This window comes from Podarcis pityusensis, assembly GCF_964106645.2.
Source record: "Podarcis pityusensis genome assembly, chromosome: 9".
Taxonomy (NCBI): Eukaryota; Metazoa; Chordata; class Lepidosauria; order Squamata; family Lacertidae; genus Podarcis; species Podarcis pityusensis.
The window spans coordinates 56,122,443-56,140,982 of NC_138034.1; the positions used below are offsets into that span (position 1 = coordinate 56,122,443).

The 18,540-nt window shown below is 42.8% G+C and overlaps 1 protein-coding gene across 4 annotated transcripts in view; it reads left to right on the top strand.

The window, feature by feature from the left end:
* Positions 1–15,599, top strand: part of SLC39A8 (solute carrier family 39 member 8) — a 42,822-nt gene extending 27,223 nt beyond the window's left edge. For 3 of the 4 annotated variants that reach the window (XM_081020332.1, XM_081020334.1, XM_081020333.1), the window contains 3 exons: positions 6,761–6,968; positions 7,221–7,405; positions 15,326–15,599. In XM_081020332.1, coding sequence (XP_080876458.1) covers positions 6,761–6,968; positions 7,221–7,405; positions 15,326–15,475 — 543 coding nt within the window. In that variant the 3' untranslated portion in view covers positions 15,476–15,599. Of the gene's footprint in view, positions 1–6,760; positions 6,969–7,220; positions 7,406–9,636; positions 9,760–15,325 lie in introns of all 4 variants that reach the window. The other variant, XR_013990310.1, reaches the window with a different exon arrangement.
* The last annotated feature ends 2,941 nt before the right edge of the window (positions 15,600–18,540 follow it).

The window sequence follows — 18,540 nt, forward strand, 5'->3', positions numbered from 1 at the left end:
AATTTTAAAAACAACTTCAGCATATGTAAGAATGGGCTCTAGCATGATAAGAATGTCGCTTATTTCTTAACAGCCAGAACCGCATTCTTACAAATAAACTCTTCCATATAAGTTTAATTTACCCCTTGTCAGACTCTGGTATTTGCTGTCTTATTAACCTTGGAAGACTTCACTGGAGGTTTTTAAGCAGATATTGGATAGCTCTCTGTCAGGAATTCTTGAGCTGTGACTTCTGCAATTGCAGGGGGTTGGACTAAATGACTTCTGGAACCCTTTTCAACTCTACAATTCCGTGATTCATCGTTTCTAAAATTATGTCCTTTTGGACTGTTAAACACAATGCTAGGTATGAAAGGGCTAAGTATCAACATCCTTGTGTGTGTTTTCGACACACAGTGGTACCTCTGGTTGTGGACAGAATCCGTTCCGGAGGTCTGGTCGGATCCTGAGGTTTCCACAACCTGAGGACTGTGTGGTGTAGTGGTTAAGAGCGGTAGACTCCTAATCTGGTGAACCGGGTTCGCATCTCTGCTCCTCCACATGCAGCTGCTGGGTGACCTTGGGCTAGTCACACTTCTTTGAAGTCTCTCAGCCCCACTCACTTCACAGAGTGTTTGTTGTGGGGGAGGAAGGGAAAGGAGACTGTTAGCTGCTTTGAGACTCCTTCGGGTAGTGATAAAGCGGGATATCAAATCCAAGCTCTTCTTCTTCTGCACATGCGCGCAGGGCGAAACCTGGTAAAATACTTCTGGGTTTGCTGCGTGGACTCATGTGGCCAATGAGATGCTTTCAGGGGAGCAGGTCCTGAGTGTGGGTGCACAGCCACTTTTCAGCATTTGTGATTGTGGCAAAATACACACTTTCTTCATTTTAACATACTGCCCCCCCCAGTCCCCCCCCCTATATACAGAAAGTGTCACATGTGAAGCATTCCCTATATTTGAGTCTCTGCGCAGAAAAAAAAATGTCATGCTTGAAAGCTGTTTATTTATATTTCTTTATTATTATTTACTATTTTGCTTTCTTGCCTGCTCTTCCTGAAATATTGCTGGTCCCAGGGCAAGTTACAATTGGACTCAAAGCTGCATGCATTGAGCCGATGGGCTTTGGTGAGGGTAACACGAAACTTAGATGCTGCTGATCAATTAAGTTCAACCTGGGACTGTCTCAGACGGTGAGTCAGCCAAGAGGTATGAGGTTTTGCAAGAAATCAGTTTGTATGTGGAGGACCTGAGGCAAAGTACTTAAGGGAGCTGAAACAAAGGCTTGGTCTAACACATGCAGCAGAATGGGACTGGAGAACTTCAGGCTGCAAGTGGGTGCTTTCATTTTATGAATACTCCCTGCATAAAAAAAGAAAACTTCCTGGAAGTGGAAGAGTCACACAGTAAGGTGCATACCCTCCAATATTTCTCTGATGGAAATAGGGGCATCCCATTCCGTAATGATAATTTTACTATTTATACCAAACACATCTGACCGGGTTGCCCCAGACACTCTGGGCAGCTTCCAACATGTATAAAAACATAATAAAACATTGAACATTTTTTAAAAAAACTTCCCTATACAGGACTGCCTTCAGATGGCTCAAGGGTCAGATGACTACATACCCTCCAACATTTCTCCAATGAAAATAGGGAAATCCTAAGTAAAAGTGGGACATTCTGGCATCAAATCAGAAACTGGGATGGCTTCTCTAAATCAGGGATGTCCCTAGAAAATAGGAATACTTGGAGGTGTGGACTAGCACAGAGTCTTTCTTCCTGATGTTTGTGTTTTACTTGTGTGGATGTTTTAAAATATGAAGGAGCATTTAAGAAATACCGTGTTGGCCCAAATATAAGCCGCACATTTTTTCCAAATTCTGACTATGAAAAGTTGAAGTGTGGCTTATATTCTTCACCTTACAAAATCTGGCTTTTATGATATTTCTGCTGAAACAGACATACGGTAAAAGGGAAGAAAAAACATGTTTTATTGCCAATTTGCGAGCTTGAGTGCCTGCGGAATTGTAGCAATTGAACAGCAATTTGCGATTCTAGCGATTGTACGTACGGAAACTTTTGCGGGCTTGCAAGATCAAAGGCTTAAATTGGCTCGGAGTTACAATTCTACCAACCGCAGCAATTTTCAGCCTGTAACCCAATTTTAAGGGAGTGGCTTATATTCGGGTATTGTCTCCCCCCCCTCTGAATTTTAAAGGTGTGGCTTATTTGTGGGTGCGGCTTATATTCGGGCCAATACGGTAGCACCTGGCACTTGCAATCTGACGTGGTACAGTCCAGTGTACCCCTCTTGTGCTACTGCATGTGTAGACCTGTCCAAGGTGGATAAGGAGGCTGGCAAGCAAGCAAGCAAGCAAGGAAGGAAGAAAATAGTCTGATGTATACAGAGAAGGGGATGCATAGGCAAGGCCAGACCTAGACTACAACAGGAGGAGTTAATGCACTACATAGTGGCTTCATTTGTGCAGGGACATGGAGGAACAGTATCATTCTTGAGGAAAGCCCACAGCTCAGTGGTGAAACATCTGCTTTGCATGCAGAAGGTCCCAGGTTCAATCCCTGCATCTCCAGTTAGGGTTAAGAAAGACTCCTTGTCTGAAACCCAAAGAGCTACTGCCAGTCAGTGTAGACATTACTGAGCTAGATAGACCAATAATCTGAATTGGTATAAGGTGGATTCCTATGTTCCAATAGCTTACTGCAAGGACACTAATTCATTGCCTTTAGAGCTCCTAGTTTGAGATTTCCTTGCTGATCTTGATACTTCAACATTTGTTATTATATTTAGGGAACGTGGGTGCCTCTTCTCCCTCCCTTATTTGTTCAGATCCCCGTCAATATCTTAATTGATTTGATTACCAGCAATGCCTTAATTCAGACGTGGGTGCTGCTGTGGGTTAAACTACAGAGCCTTGGACTTGCCGATCAAATCCTCACGACGGGGTGAGCTCCCATTGCTCAGTCCCAGCTCCTGCCAACCTTGCAGTTCAAAAGCATGTCAAAGTGCAAGTAGATAAATAGGTACCACTCCGGTGGGAAGGTAAACGGCTTTTCTGTGCGCTGCTCTGGTTTGCCAGAAGCGGTTTAGTCATGCTGGCCACATGACCCGGAAGCTGTACACCGGCTCCCTCGGCCAATAAAGCGAGATGAGCGCTGCAACCCCAAAGTCGGTCACGACTGGACCTAATGGTCAGGGGTCCCTTTACCTTTTTAATGCCTTAACTAGACTCACATTCACTCCAATGTTTTAACATCACCCTTTGAAACCTCCTGTAATGTTTACACGAAGTTCTTACTTATTTAATCAGGAGTCGAGGTTAAAAAAAGGACAATGATGTACCCACCTCCCCTCAAATCTTTACTGTTAAGGAGCTTTCTGTTACTAGTCCGGAAAAGAGGCTTTGTGTTGTAGCTCATTCTGACAGGAATCCTGTGCTGTGGTTACTTGAGAGTTCAGAGAGGTTGAAAAGGGCCCTGGATAGGAACTGAATTTTGTAACTCACGAATGGGACGTCAAGTGTATGACGTTTTATAAAGTCACTTTGAAGAGAAAATTGGCTGCTCTCCCTTACCCTCCCACTGAGCTCTCATGCTGTCAGATGTCCTGCTTCTCTGGAAATGTCACTGCCATTCAAACAGCTTGCCTTTGCAAAGCAGGTGGTTTTGCAATCCCTTTGGGAAGTAACTTGGGAGTGAGGAAAGGAACAGTTACTAAAAGCGCAGAAGCTCCAGCCTCCTGGTCAGGGGGCAGACTTGTGGCTCTCCAGATGTTGTGGACTACAACTCCCATGAGCCAAGGCCAGCATGGCCAATATTCAGGAATGATAGGGGCTGTGGTTCAATGTCTGGAGGGGCACAGGTTCCCCGCCCCTATCCTACATGAAGCTTGTTTTCAAAGCAAGGTTATTTACTCTCTTTGATACCAGTAAAGCAGGCCTTAATGACATTTTATTCCACATGATCATAGAAGACAATTCTTTCCCCAATGGCGTTGGCATTATGCTCTCTCCTTTAGGATTGTCTCCTAATTCAAGGGTGCAATAGAACAATTCAGTCTGCAGAAACACTTCTGGAATCATTCAAATACGAGCAAAATGCATGTTTCTGTCTTTACCTCTGACGCATTTGGATATGATGTTTGTGTAGGAAGCTGATGTTGTGCATCGATCAGTTTTTATTACTGCTTCATATAAGCATCACTCTCACTTTCGCGGCATTTCTGCCGCAGCTGCAAACAGTGCTTTATGATCATTGTATCACCGCTCAACCAAGGCACTTTTTACTGGAGCCATGATGACTTAGCTGATGATTCTGTGACTTCAACTTTTGAAGAGAGACCCTGCATAATCAAACTTGTAATGCCGGAGATAAGAATGGGGCAACTGGGAGACTTCCCTATGCTAAGTTATCATTCATTTTGCTTTCTCATTTACAGAGGCGGTAAACTTGGTGACATTTCCCCCGCTGCAATGTTCCTTGTGATGATTTGCTTCCCTGTCTAATATGATGGTATTATTTGTAATCAGAAGAAAATATTACATTTGTGTGGAAGAAAAAAAAAGAATGTGTCTGCTCAAACCACATTCTTTAACAGGGTGGATTTAACTTTTCCCCATTTTATTCTGGACTTTAAGAACATAATAGCCCAGATGGATCTGGGCAGTGGATCTTTTTGTCTGGCATTCTGTTCTCACAATTGGCAACCAGATGCCAATGAGAAGCCCACAAAGCAGGACCTGAATGCAACAGCACTCTAAGCTCCTGTGGTATTCAGAAGCATACTGGCTCCCAACAGTGGAGGTAGACCATAGCCATCAGGGTTATTCCTGTTGATAGCCTTATAGAATAATAGAATTGTAGAGTTCAAAGGGAATACTCAGGTCATCTAGTCCAACCCCCTGCAATGCAGGAATCTTTTGCCCAACATGGGGCTTGAACCCACAACTCTGAGATTAAGATACTCGTGCTGTACCGACTGAAGCTAATCCTCCACGAATTTGTCTAATCCTCTTTTAGACTGTTGTAAATAAAAATTGCCCTTTCCCCTTATGGGGTATCCAAGAGCCCATATAGAGTCCTTACATAGGTTCCCTATTGGTAGGAGAAAATAACAGAGGCCATCCAGAGAATATTGAGAAGCAAAGCAGCTAGTAAGCCTGATCTCTATTGATCTGTTGCAACAGGGTGCTCCCCTCACACGCAGGAAAGGAGGAGGACCCAGAAAAATGGCATGCAAAGCCTTATAAAGACTTTTGAAATTCCCATCCTGTAGATCAAGACCACCCCCAGAAACATCATACATACACACACACACACAAAAAAAGCTGTCTAAAACAGAACATTTGCATGTTGTTTTTTCTCCTGTCCTTGTTTATCTCCTGTCTGGCAGGTTACTTGATTGGATTTCCTGGGGAGCCTTGCCATTCTTTTGTAGTGATAAATACTTAGTTCCTGGGCCAGGTCACAGGCTAACCCTAACCTTATTCAAACACAGACATACGCTTAAGACAGGATTTGTGAAGGAAAAGACAATAGGGAGGCTTTTCCATTTTGACCTTGCAGAGAAAACATTTGGTCAGTTTTGGAATCAAAATGGTTCCAGGTTGGTCTTCCTGTGCTGATCTATGTATGTGTGGTTATGAACATTACCATATATCTAAGACCATAAAATTCCTATCACAAGACCCATTCAAGCATCCTCCATTTTTTACTCAAAGCGGGGTTTGGATTTGCACTTAGGCATTGGTAGAGTTTGAGTTTTCAGACCTAGTCTTGAAATAGTACATCTCTGTACTGGCTGCCACTTATTGATTTTTATTTGCTCCCATTTTATAGTATTATTGTGTCAATGGGTGTTACTGTTGGTTTTAAAGTTGTGTTTTTGTACCCCACCCTTGGCCTACTTGGAATGAAGGGTGGGTAAAAAAATAAAAAAAGCAAATAAAATAGACATGCCATAAAATTCATGAGAAACTAGGTCACCTGAAGGGATCTAAGATGTTGTGTATTCTTACAGCAGCCACACCGTGCAAATAATTTTTTTGCATCCTTGGAAACATGAGGGCAGCATCAGAGTTCATCATATGTTGACCTCCTTTGAGGTCATATGTTGACCTTCATTTGAATGCCACTGTATGGAGAATGCAAAAAACAAAAAAGTAGCCGTAATCTGACTTATAGTGACTTGGGTTGCAATCTTAACCATGTCCACTTGAAAGTAAGTCCCATTGATTCTAATTGGGTTTCACCCCAGGTAAGTGAAGTTGAGGGACGCAGGTGGCACTGTAGGTTAAACCACAGAGCCTAGGACTTGCTGATCGAAAAGTTGACAGTTTGAATCCCCGTGATGGGGTGAGCTCCTGTTGCTCGGTCCCTGCTCCTGACAACCTAGCAGTTCGAAAGCACGTCAAAGTACAAGTAGATAAATAGGTACCGCTCTGGTGGGAAGGTAAACGGCGTTTCCATGCACTGCTCTGGTTTGCCAGAAATGGCTTAGTCATGCTGGCCACATGACCCGGTTACGCCGGCTCCCTTGGCCAATAAAGCGAGATGAGCGCCAGAACCCCAGAGTCAGCCACGACTGGACCTAATGGTCAGGGGTCTCTTTACCTTTACCTTTAAGTGAAGTTGGGATTGCAATCTTAGGCCTTTTAGGCAAAACTGTAATTCAACAGGGCTACAGCTTCCTATGTAATATTTGCTCTCTGTGGAGAGAAAGGACTTGTTTTATTTTTCTGTAATTTTGTCATCTACAGAAGGAAGAAACCGAAAGCAACTCATGTAAATGTTTCAGGGGACCTGCACTGTCAGAGATTGGCACAATTGCCTGGATGATCACGCTGAGTGATGCTTTGCATAACTTCATTGATGGACTAGCCATCGGTGCTTCTTTCACCCTTTCCCTACTTCAAGGAATTAGCACATCTATAGCAATCTTATGTGAAGAGTTTCCTCACGAACTGGGTAAGATGTTTTCCATTAACTCAGCTAGCTGTTAGATGAATGCATTAAGAGAGTTCTCATCAAACAAGAGACAACCAACAAGTGTTCTGCCGCATTGAAATGGAAAAATGAAATGATGGTGTCACTATAATTTTCATACGCACTACTCATGTCTTTTTAATTCTCTTGTTGGGAGTGAGGTTGTGTGTGTGGAATGTATAACAATAATGATAATATTGCTTGTTGACCATTTCCCTGCTTTTCTTTTCCCAGGGGATTTTGTCATCCTTCTTAATGCAGGAATGAGCACTCGGCAGGCCTTGTTTTTCAATTTTATATCAGCATGCTCCTGCTATGTTGGACTAGCTTTCGGTATAGTAGTGGGCAACAACTTTGCTCCAAACATTATCTTTGCAATCGCTGGAGGCATGTTCCTATACATTTCCCTGGCAGATATGGTGAGCTCCTACTATATTGTATGAATACTATGTGTATGTATGAATCAGACCATTTATCCTCATGGAACCACAATTCTTATGTTTGGCTAAGAAGCCAGATAGCCAAACAGCAGTCAGGAGACCTGATCTTTATTATTGCAACAAGGTTCAAACACACAGAGTAGGAACCCCGAGCGTGGGGTTACACGAACTTTTAAGACTTCTCCACCCCCTTCCCATAATACATTTCCAACAGCATCATCGATACAACACAAATATGTCACAAAGCAGGAGTGGTTGGCATGTAGAAACACCCACACACACACCAGGAGGGGGAATCTTTTATAGCCTGAGGGGCTGCCTTCCCTTGTGGGGAAGCTTCCAGGGGACACATGCCAGTGGACCAGAGGCAAAAGTGGGCAGATGTGGTACTTTTCTTGGTATTCCGGGCTGTGTTCAAGCCACAAACTCCTGGCCAGGTTTCTACCTTCCTCACACACTTTCCCATCCAGGCAAACAAAAAGGATTAATAGTTCCAGGGCATAACCCAGTCAGGCAAAAGGACTAGAGGAGGCTGCAGAACAGGGCCAGTGGTGGCTGTGCCCTGGGGAAAGGTCTAGTAAGAGTCTTGAGGGCCAAACAGGAAGCCTGTAGGGCCACATTCTTCAACCTCTTGTTCCTGATGTTCTTGAGTCCTGGTTTACATGGTTGTGATACAAGATAATACATCTGTGTGAGGGAGTTGCAGTTGAATCACGGCGTGTATCTCAGTAGCGTTAAACTAATTCCTTGTGGGAATTAAGTTTCTTATAAATACCGACCCTTGGAATAGCGCTCTCTGATGTCGGCACTGCAATCCAGCATATTGCTACACTGCGTAAAGTCCATTTGAAGTCAGTATGAATCATGGGTAGCCAAACTAAGGCCCGGGAGCCAGATTTGGCCCAATCGCCTTCTAAATCCGGCCCCAGACAGTTCAGTATGTTTTTGCATGAGTAGAATGTGTCCTTTTATTTAAAATGCATCTCTGGGTTATTTGTGGGGCCTGCCGGTTGCTTTTACATGAGTAGAATGTGTGCTTTTATTTAAAATGCATCTTTGGGTTATTTGTGGGGCATAGGAATTTGTTCACCCCCCCAAAAAAATAGTCTGGCCTCCCACAAGGTGTGAGGGACAGTGGACCAGCCCCTACTGAAAAGTTTGCTGACCCCTGATATGAATAATGTGCTGCATGCAGGGCCAGCCCTTCCATTGGGCAGCGTGAGAAAGCCACACCAGGAGGCAGATGCTAGGGAGCAGGAAGTAGCAGCAAGGTGTTGGGGGACAGATCGCTGCGTGCGGCGTACAGCCTGCCCTTCCCCCTGTACACCAGCCTGCTGCCTTCAGGTACAGTGGAGGTTGCTGACCCATCATCTGTGTTCGAATAACATCCAGCTGTCAGTCCAGTTGGCCTGTGTGAATGGAATGGGAGAGGGGCACCATCTTGTCTTTTGCATCAGGCAGCAAAATGTCTTGGGCCGGTGCAGGATATCAGTCTAAAACTCCAGTGAGTTTGATCCTGAAGGATGAGCAAAATCTGTGGAAGAGACCTCAGCTTTCTCTCTCCCCCCACCCCGAGCCGTTAGAACATCTACCCTCCCCACCAAGTCACTAAACTGCACTCAAAACTTTGCTTGTTTTAAAATGTTTGGAACAATTAGGGTGGTGTGTGCACATGTCTCTCTGTGTGTTTTTTGGGGTGGGGATTTGTGAAATATGGACCAAGAGTTCAGTTTTAAGAGTCACGTGTGCAACATCACCAGAACAAAACAGAAGATCAGTGATGGGAAAGGATGGGTGGAGAAAGCAATGACTATGATGGAGAGGACTTACTTGTTGAGAGTTGTTTTTTGCCTCCAAATTAGAGACAGATGAACAAACCTAGTACTAAGGTCACTGTGCACTCAATGAGTCCAGTGTTTGCTCTTCCTTCCTTTGGATAGGCATCTTTCTGCATAAAAGAGGAATATAGCTCTGTTGGTTTCTATTTCTGCATTGCAAAGGGTTGGGCTAGATGACCATTGGGGTTCCTTGCAACTCTACAGTTCTGTGATTGGAACCTCTCTCTCTGCTAAGGGCAAAGGGCCAGCTAGGAAACTACCATTGCTGTCTATCTCTCTGACTCTTTTCAGTATTACCATGTTTACACCCCTGTTTTAAAGCCAATAGGTGATAGGTTTCTCTGCCTACCTTTCTAATCTCTCTGTCTGTAGGTGTCTAGACCGGAACCGTTAATGTTGTGTCTGAACAAAATGTAAATGATGTGTGTGAATGCTCAGTACAGATTCCTGTTTTTTCTGCTGAATTCTACCTTGTTCCTCTCTGTCTAGAAACAGGTAGGATTTGTTAGAACTCTTGTTTCTCTCTTCCATCTCTCACTTGCTCATTACAAGCTGGTTTGCACTTTAAGCAGGGCGAAGTGGTAGGATTCAGAATGCAAGCAGGAGGACTCATATTTCTGAATAGTCCCCCATGGAAAACAAGCTTTCTACATAGAGTAAATTAAGTGCATCTCTGAGAAAACTTTAGCAGAGTTCTCCTGTGTTTCTATAGGTAGGAAGCTTTTTATATTGAATAATATTACCTCCCACCTGCATTCTGGAATGGTACAGTCTAGCATTTTATCACCTCAGTTCTACAGCCTTAATAGCTACATCATGCGTGGATGGACTAGTCAGTGTTCTGCAACCTTGAGTCTGCAGCTGTTGCTCAACTACAACTCCCATAATCCCTAACCAGATTAGCCTATGATCAGGGATGATGGGAACTAGGAACCCAATGTTGAAGAACCCTGGACTAGACATCAGAGATGATATGTCAAGAGTACCAAGTGGAAGCATGTTGTTCTTCGATTTCTTATCCACCACGAGGTCCCAGGGCAGGTTACATTTAAAAAGACAGCATTAAACTCAGTTTAAATAAGTTAAGTTTGAATTGTTTCACATGGTGGCTGCCATCATGCAATTGCAGCTGACCACGTGTAGTGGGAATTGGTGTTCAAGCGAAGGGTGCTCTCCTTCCCTACACTAGTAGGCAGGTTCTTTGAAGAAAGACTCATCTGGGGGCTGAATGACAAAGTGCTTCAGCCATCATCCCTGAAGGCACCCAGGGCTTGCCCTACCACTAGGCAGAGGGAGTCAACTGCCTTGGGCAGCAGGTGCTGGAGGGGAGTGGCAGGATCCCACCCCTCAAATCCTCTTGAACCTACTGGCCACTTTGTTCCTGTAAGGTGATGGCCTGGCCTATGCCCTCTGAGCTAGCATGTCACTTTCAGGAGCAATGCAACATACTTTCCCACCACCAGTATTGAAGTAAGGCCCAGTCTGCACTCTATATTTCTTACTTACTTTGCCAAACCTTTATTAGGCGCTACAAATATAGGCCTTCATAAAACACCCATAAGTAAAAAATTAAAATATATACAAATAAACAGCCATGTAAAAATATGTAATAACGAAGATTTTCATTGGAGTTTCTTCCTGCTAAATAGTGCCATTCACCACTCTGAAAGATACTATTGATAGAAACGCAGCCACCCTTGCAGTTAATGTCAGACAGATAGAATCTGATATTTTCATTGTGTCGTGATGTTAGACTATCCAAAAAGGGGGAATAGCATGCCTTTGTGTAGCTGGTTGTACAATAGACAGTAGAAAATAATATATTCTACTGTGTCCAGCACATTCAAAAAACATCTGCAATGTCTATCGTTTCTGGGGATGTTTAAATATCTCTCTAACGCAAGCAATATTACACCCCTTTAAACAGCCATGGCTCCCCTTCCCTGCAATCCTGTTTGTTAAGGGTGCTGTGAGTTGTTAGGAGATCCCTATTGCCTTCACAGAGCTACAATTCCCAGAGTCACATAAAATCAATTCCCCTTTGCAGTGAGCTCTGGGAATTCTGGCTCTGTGTGGGGAATACAGGGTCTCCTAACAATTTTCAGCACCCTTAACAATCTACAGTTTCCATGATTCATCGGGGAAGCAACAGCAGTTTAAAGTGGTATAAATACTGCTTTAAATATGTAGTGCAGATGGGGCCTAAGACTCACTGTGGGTCCAGTTGACTTCTGCTTGTGGAATAGGGGTTACCAACCATCTTGGCTTTTCCTTCAGAGGGAAAAATGCCCTGAAAAGCTGCAACCTGAGTAAAAACAATGATTCTGTCATGTATAGTGAAAGCATCAAGGGATGGCCACTGGGCATATTTCCTCAGATTCCCTAAGGAAGCCAACCAACACACAATTTAAGATTGCAACCCTATGCACGCTTACACTGGAATTGACCCCACTGAATACAGTGGAGCTTGCTTCTGAGTAAACATGCATAGGATTGTACTGTTAACAGAACATGGGGAAATCCTGAAATGGTTATTTGCAGTAGCATACTGAGAACAGAGCTTTGTTTACAGTTATCTCTTCATTGGACAATGATTATTGTGTGTTGATTGATTAAAGTGGCTATGCCTATTCAAGACTTTGCATCTCAAGGGGGTGGGAGAGAAAAGACTTGGAATCTCTAGGATGCTGAAGGAGGTGCTTGATTGATCTCCAAGAGAACGTTAACTGTTGACCCCTCCTAGGAAGGGTCAGCATTCAGAGCTGAGAGTGCTTTTGAGCCTTAAAGCCAACTGAAGTGGGTGAGTCATAGCTATAGTGTTCAGAAGCCCTCCAAGAAGCTGTTTGGGGTTGAGAATAGACCCGAAGAGACTGTGGGTGATGCAGACAGGTGCTACTCATGTACCAACAGGCCTTGTTTTCACCAAGGTCTAGATTAGCCACAAGTCTTTAGGGAAAACGATGGTCAGCTGATTTAAGGTCACCAGTAAGAAAAACAAATGTCACATTAAAAACATATAAAGTAGGGGTTCCCAAACTGCAGACCATGGACCATCAGTGGTCTGTGAGCTTCATTCAGGTGGTCCATGGTCTGTCATATTGATTTTAATGGTCTTTTAATCCCTTGGCCTGCCAGTGAAGACTGCCCCCTTTCCCAGCTGTGGCATGCAAGAGAAGGACTAAGTCCACCCTCTTGTTCACTGCCTTCCTATTAAGGACTGGAGTCCTTGTGCCTGTAATTATTTTAGGAAAAACAAGATATGTAGCTGTCTCAAGGGAACATCTAGCTTGGCTCCAAGGTTGCTGAATAAATTCATGGCTGTGAATCTGTCTGAAATGGGACTTCGTGTCTCCTAGCTCCATATTCTGGATGGACCATGATAGTTCTGGCAATAGATGAGCAACCCACCCACTCTTCCCTGGTTTGCAAGGTCTCTTCAAGCTAGATCTGGGTATAGCTGCCCAGTGTGGTGTAGTGGTTAAGAGCGGTAGTCTCGTAATCTGGGGAACCGGGTTCGCGTCTCCGCTCCTCCACATGCAGCTGCTGGGTGACCTTGGGCCAGTCACACTTCTGTGAAGTCTCTCAGCCCCACTCACCTCACAGAGTGTTTGTTGTGGGGGAGGAAGGGAAAGGAGACTCCTGAAGGGGAGTGAAAGGCGGGATATCAAATCCAAACTCTTCTTCATTACTTTGACCTGTTACTGACAAGGAGGACCGTGTTGTTGTATTTTACTCCCTGTGTTGTGAAGGTAGAGGCAGTATGCCTCTGAGTACCAAAATCAAAAGTAGAGAAGAGTGCTTGGCCTGCTTGGGAGCTTCACATGGGTGTATATGATTGGCCACTGTGAGTACAGGATGCTGGACAAAGTGGGCCTTTTCTTTGATCCAGCAAGCCTCTTCTCATGCTCCTAAACAGGGATTTAAAAAATATTGTTATTGAACAATGAAGATGGCTTAGTTCATCCTTATTATTAGCTTTGTGGAAGAAATTTTAGCTGCAGTGGGAGATGATGGCACTAATGGCTGCCTTCTCCCCTCTGAGGTTCCATCCCTAGAAAATTAAATTGTGTTGGGACTGGAAAGGTGTTTTCAGAGAGTTAGTTTTTGTATTACTTAAGTTTCAGAGGGCCTTGAAAACTTTGAACTTGATCCTACCTCATCTTTGATAAGCAGCCAGCACAGCAATTTTGTTGATCTGTGTTTGTCAGCACTTTGCAGAAGCAGAAGGTTCCCCCCCCTCCAGTGTCTTTGAATTAATTTCCAAGGAGAGTGTGCTGCAATGATAAACTGGCAAGTTAGTGGTAGAGATGCATTTACCTGTCAGGTTAGAAGTGGCTTCTGTGGGCTTTTTCATTGCATTCTTTTTTCTTCTGTTTGAATCTCTGGATGATGTGTCTTGGTAAACTGTATTTATCTTGATCACAGAATCTAGTACAAAATGTCTTAGTTTCATTAAAGTTCTAGAATTCACAGTTCTGTTTTTCTTCTGAAAGAAACCAGTTCCCCTGATTTTGTAGAAAAAGTAGGATAGCACTGAACTTTATTATAATATTTGATTTTATTATTATTTCTTCACTAAATTTATATGCCACTTTTTCTTCCAAAGAGCTCAAGGCGGTTGTACATGCTTCTCCTCTCTCCATTTTATGCTCACAACAAACCTGTGAGGTAGGTTAGGCTGAGAGACAGTGACACGCCCAAGGTTGCCCTGCAATTTTCATGGCTGAGTGGAGATTTGTACCCTTGTCTCCCAGAGTCCCAATGTTCTAACCTTTACAACACTTTGACTTTTATTATCCACTCTTCACCCTTAGATCCAGGGCACATCACAGCCATCAACAACACAACATTTTTATTTTTATTTAAATGTTGTCCATCCCATTTTCCAAGAGACTGTGATAGTTTATGATATATATTTATTCCATGCTATCTTCACCATACAGGGCAGTCTAGAGATTGGAATGCTAGTACAGTGGTACCTTGGAAGTCGAACAGAATCCATTCCGGAAGTCGGTTCGACTTCCAAAATGTTCGGAAACCAAAGCGCGGCTTCCAATTGGCTGCAGGAAGCTCCTGCAGCCAATCGGAAGCTGCGGAAGTCATGTTGGACCTTTGGGTTCCAAAGAACGTCTGCATACCAGAACATTCACTTCTGGGTTTGTGGCGTTCAGGAGCCAAAACGTTCGACTCGCAAGGCGTTTGGGATCCAAGGTATGGCTGTATTTGCTATGCTTCAGCAGAGGGATGAATTTTTCACTGTAGTGGGGAATACCCCACGTGACCTGTGTGTCTGCTCAGTCCACTGATCTGATGGTGCTGACAGTTGATTGGGAACTTCAAGGTTCCTCAACCTCTCCATTACTTTCAATATTTCCATAGCTTTAAACCAAACTTCTGGACAGCCTTTCAAATAGATAGAGGACTTACACCCCTTCAGAACAAAAGGCTGCCCTCTAAAGTAGAACACACAGCTACCCTGAAGAGGAATAATCTGGTCTCTTAGCAGTTACAGGCAGAAAATAGTCAGGGAAACAGGAGATGCCTGGGTCAGCACTGGGCAGGCAAGTTGCCACCTCCAACAACACCAACAGCCCATGACAGTGCTACTAGCCAATTAGCAAACATCTGTTTGCATCTGCTGGTTGATTGTCCTGCAGCAGTGCTTCTTACTTGCAAACTACAGCTGCTATCAGGTCTGCCCCTCTCTGTTGCGTAGCCCACCCATAGACTTAAACTACTGAGACGCTCCCTTGCACAAGCTCCATTTAAGTGAATGGGCATTGCACAAGATGGATGTGAGCCCATCCCTGAAACTTACAAAGAGAGGCTCAGCTGAGGAGGAAGCAATTTCCAGTGTTCCTTTCTTGGTGAAGTAATCACTTGGACACAACACCCAGATCGTTGCCGCTCCAGCAGCTTAAGAACCCAACCCAATCTTATACAGTAATGTAACATAAATCAATGCATGCATTAGAAAAACACCATGAAATTCTAATGTAGCATGTTGTTCCACCAGATGGCAACACTTACCTAAAAACTTCCTTCCTTCTGCCTCCTCTAGTTCCCAGAGATGAATGACATGCTGAGAGAAAAAGTGACCGGAAGAAAAACAGATCTAGTCTTCTTCCTGATCCAAAATGCTGGGTTGCTCACAGGGTTTGCTGCGATTCTGCTGATCACGGTGTACGCAGGAGAAATTGAACTGGAATAATGCAATGCTGGAGATGTGATAATGAAGACACTTAGTAAATTAAAAATGGAAGAACTCTTGAACTCCATAAAAGGGACTTTGGAAGTTATAAAGGATTTGATCCGACATCCCATTTTCTTTGGAACGAATACCTTTGGTTTTTGTGTCAGCATGATAATAATCACTTGTGCCGCATAAAGACTTAAACATGTGGGCACTCCAGTGCCTGTGGGATTTCCTCTGCCTTCAAGAATTGTGCCGTTAACTTCAGCACATACCTTCCTATGCATCACAAAGAGCCCTGGATTGCCGCCTTTGTATTTTTAATTGAGAAGTCACCTATACCATTGTATACAGAAAGTATTGCATACACTTTAAGAAGCATTCAGCAGCAGGCACATCTGCAAGATGATTCGGGCTAAAACAAATACGACTTTGTTTACAAGATAAAAAAAATCCTTCCAGTAGCACCTTTAAGACCAACTAAGTTAGTTCTTGGTATGAGCTTTCGTGTGCAAGCACACAAGTTTACAAGGAACTTTTTACAGAAGATCCCTGGCCACATTTCTAACTGTGATACAAATGGTTTCAAAATAGCTTTAGACTTTTCCTCCTTTGGGGGCAGATTATTATTATTTTTTTTAAAAAAATTATACTTGCTTTAGTATATTTGCATAAATAATGCAAAGATTCCAATTACCAATTAACACTGGATTAATTATACCACTTAGTCCTTTTGATCACTCTTTTTCAAGGGTACTGTGGGCTTTATTATGAGAAGCACATTTTTTATTAAGTGATGTTAAAATTTCAACTTTATTATGTGCGTCATGCTTAAAAGGCTCTGGCCTTATATATAGATATATATATATATATATTAAAAGAGAACAAAAATTAACCATTTTAACATTACAATAGCTATTTCAAGTTTTTGCTTTGACTTTTGTTGCAAAATTACCGTGCAAATCAATCAGGCAATGCTGATGCCACAGTGTTTGACGAATTGCATGCCTCGGCGTGTCCTAGTCTAGTGGTTCCTTCTGACTATGTGCATTGCTCCTACTGCCATAGGAACTTTGCATAAAGTTCAGCGAGGAATGCTGCTCCACTAACACATTAAGCTAAATTGGGGAGGCTGCAGGTGTTTAAGTTCCATATACCGTATTTTTCCGTGTATAAGACTATATTTTTTCCCTAAATTTTTGAAGTTTAAAATAAGGGGTTGTCTTATACATGGATAGTGTATAGTGCATTTACTTAATTTTGAGTCCCGAAAAATAGGGGGCGTCTTATACACGGAAAAATACGGTAAGTATTAGATGTTCAGCCTGGAGTATTATTGCACTCATGTCCTGCTTGCAGGCTCCTTGGAAGCACCTGACTCTTAGTCTGACCCGGTGGGTCTCCTATGGTCTTATGGATCTTATGGTCTTATGGATCTGGGACATGATTTAAGGATGCATTGCTTTTCTGCATGGTCATACATAACTGCCAACAATACTGTGGTCCCTGGGAAGGTGCTCCAAGGGCCATAGGATTTTGGGGGCCTCGCTTTCTGAGAGCAGCGAGAGGGACGTCCACTCTCATTTTTCATGTTCTTATTTTGCTCCCACACGCTGTAATGATGGCAAAAAAACCACCCCTTGGATAGCTTTAAAAGAGGATTAGACAAATCCAGGGGAGAAATAGACTTATCAGTGGCTACTAGCCACAATGGCTGTTCACTCTCTCTGCTACTGGAGGCAGTATGTCTTTGAATACCAGTTGTATTTAAAGGCAAACCTACCCAATGCACATTTTCCTTTTTTAAAAAAATGATATTTATTAGAAGTTTAAAGATTACAGAAAAAAGAAAAAAAGACAACAATAAAAAAAAATTCCCAGAACATACCTTACAATACATAAAAAGAAAAACATAGAAAAGCAATACAACAATACAGTAAAAAGAAACAAAAAGACTAAAACACACATCCAGTATTCCATATCTTTACCTTTCCTTTACTTGTTTCATCGACCTCCTCACACGTCCCTTTTTTGTATTCTAGTTCAATTCACTATTTCAGCAAATTCTTTCCATCTTTCTCAGTTTTTGTTCTATAATTTATCTTAACGGTCTAACCTTAAATTTTTTCGTTTTGGCCCATTATCAATCAGCTTTTACTTAATTCTTTGTTACATTTCTACTAAAACCATATAGCTTCATTCCAGCATCCTTCTAACACTCATTAATTTTACATTGTTTCTGTAAATATACTTTAAATTTTTTCCAATCTTCTTCCACCGACTCTCCAATGCACATTTTCCAAAACAGTATGAGAATCAGAACACAGCCTTTGAGATTCACATTTATCTGAATTTTGCAGTGCAGTCCCCCAACCAAGCACATATAACAAAAATGCACATAATTAAGGGAAAGAGTACATAAAAATGAATACAGTGGTACCTCGGGTTAAGAAGTTAATTTGTTCTGGAGGTCTGTTCTTAACTTGAAACTGTTCTTGACCTGAGGTACCACTTTAGCTAATGGGGGCTCCCACTGCTGCCATGCCACCGCCATGCGATTTCTGTTCTCATCCTGAAGCAAAGTTCTTAAATCAAGGTATTATTTCTGGGTTAGTGGAGTCTGTAACCTGAACATTTTTCCAAATGTTAAAAGTTTGGCATTTACATAGCTGTTACAGTAAATGCCAAACTTTTAATATTTGGAAAAAAGTTCCCTTGAGTAACCTCCTCAAAAAGCACTGATTACCAGAAATTCACACTAAAATGCTGCTGAATATAGTTGAGGATTATTATTTTTTTAAAATCATAAATTGTTGCGGAATTGAATTGAAAATAGGGAAAATGAGGAAACCAAAACTGAGAGGTCCATCTATCCCTACTGGCAGGCATCTGGTTGGCTGCAATGAGGACAGGATGCTGGGCCTTATGCAACAGGGCTGTTGCGTGGATTTCCAAGCTTTAGCAATTTGGTTGCCATGCCTTCTGCCTCCCCAACCCAGAAGAAGTGCTGCATCTCATAAGCTCATTCTGTTGGTCCGTGTAGGCCAGTATTGCCCATTCTGGTGGACATTGGCTTTCCAGGG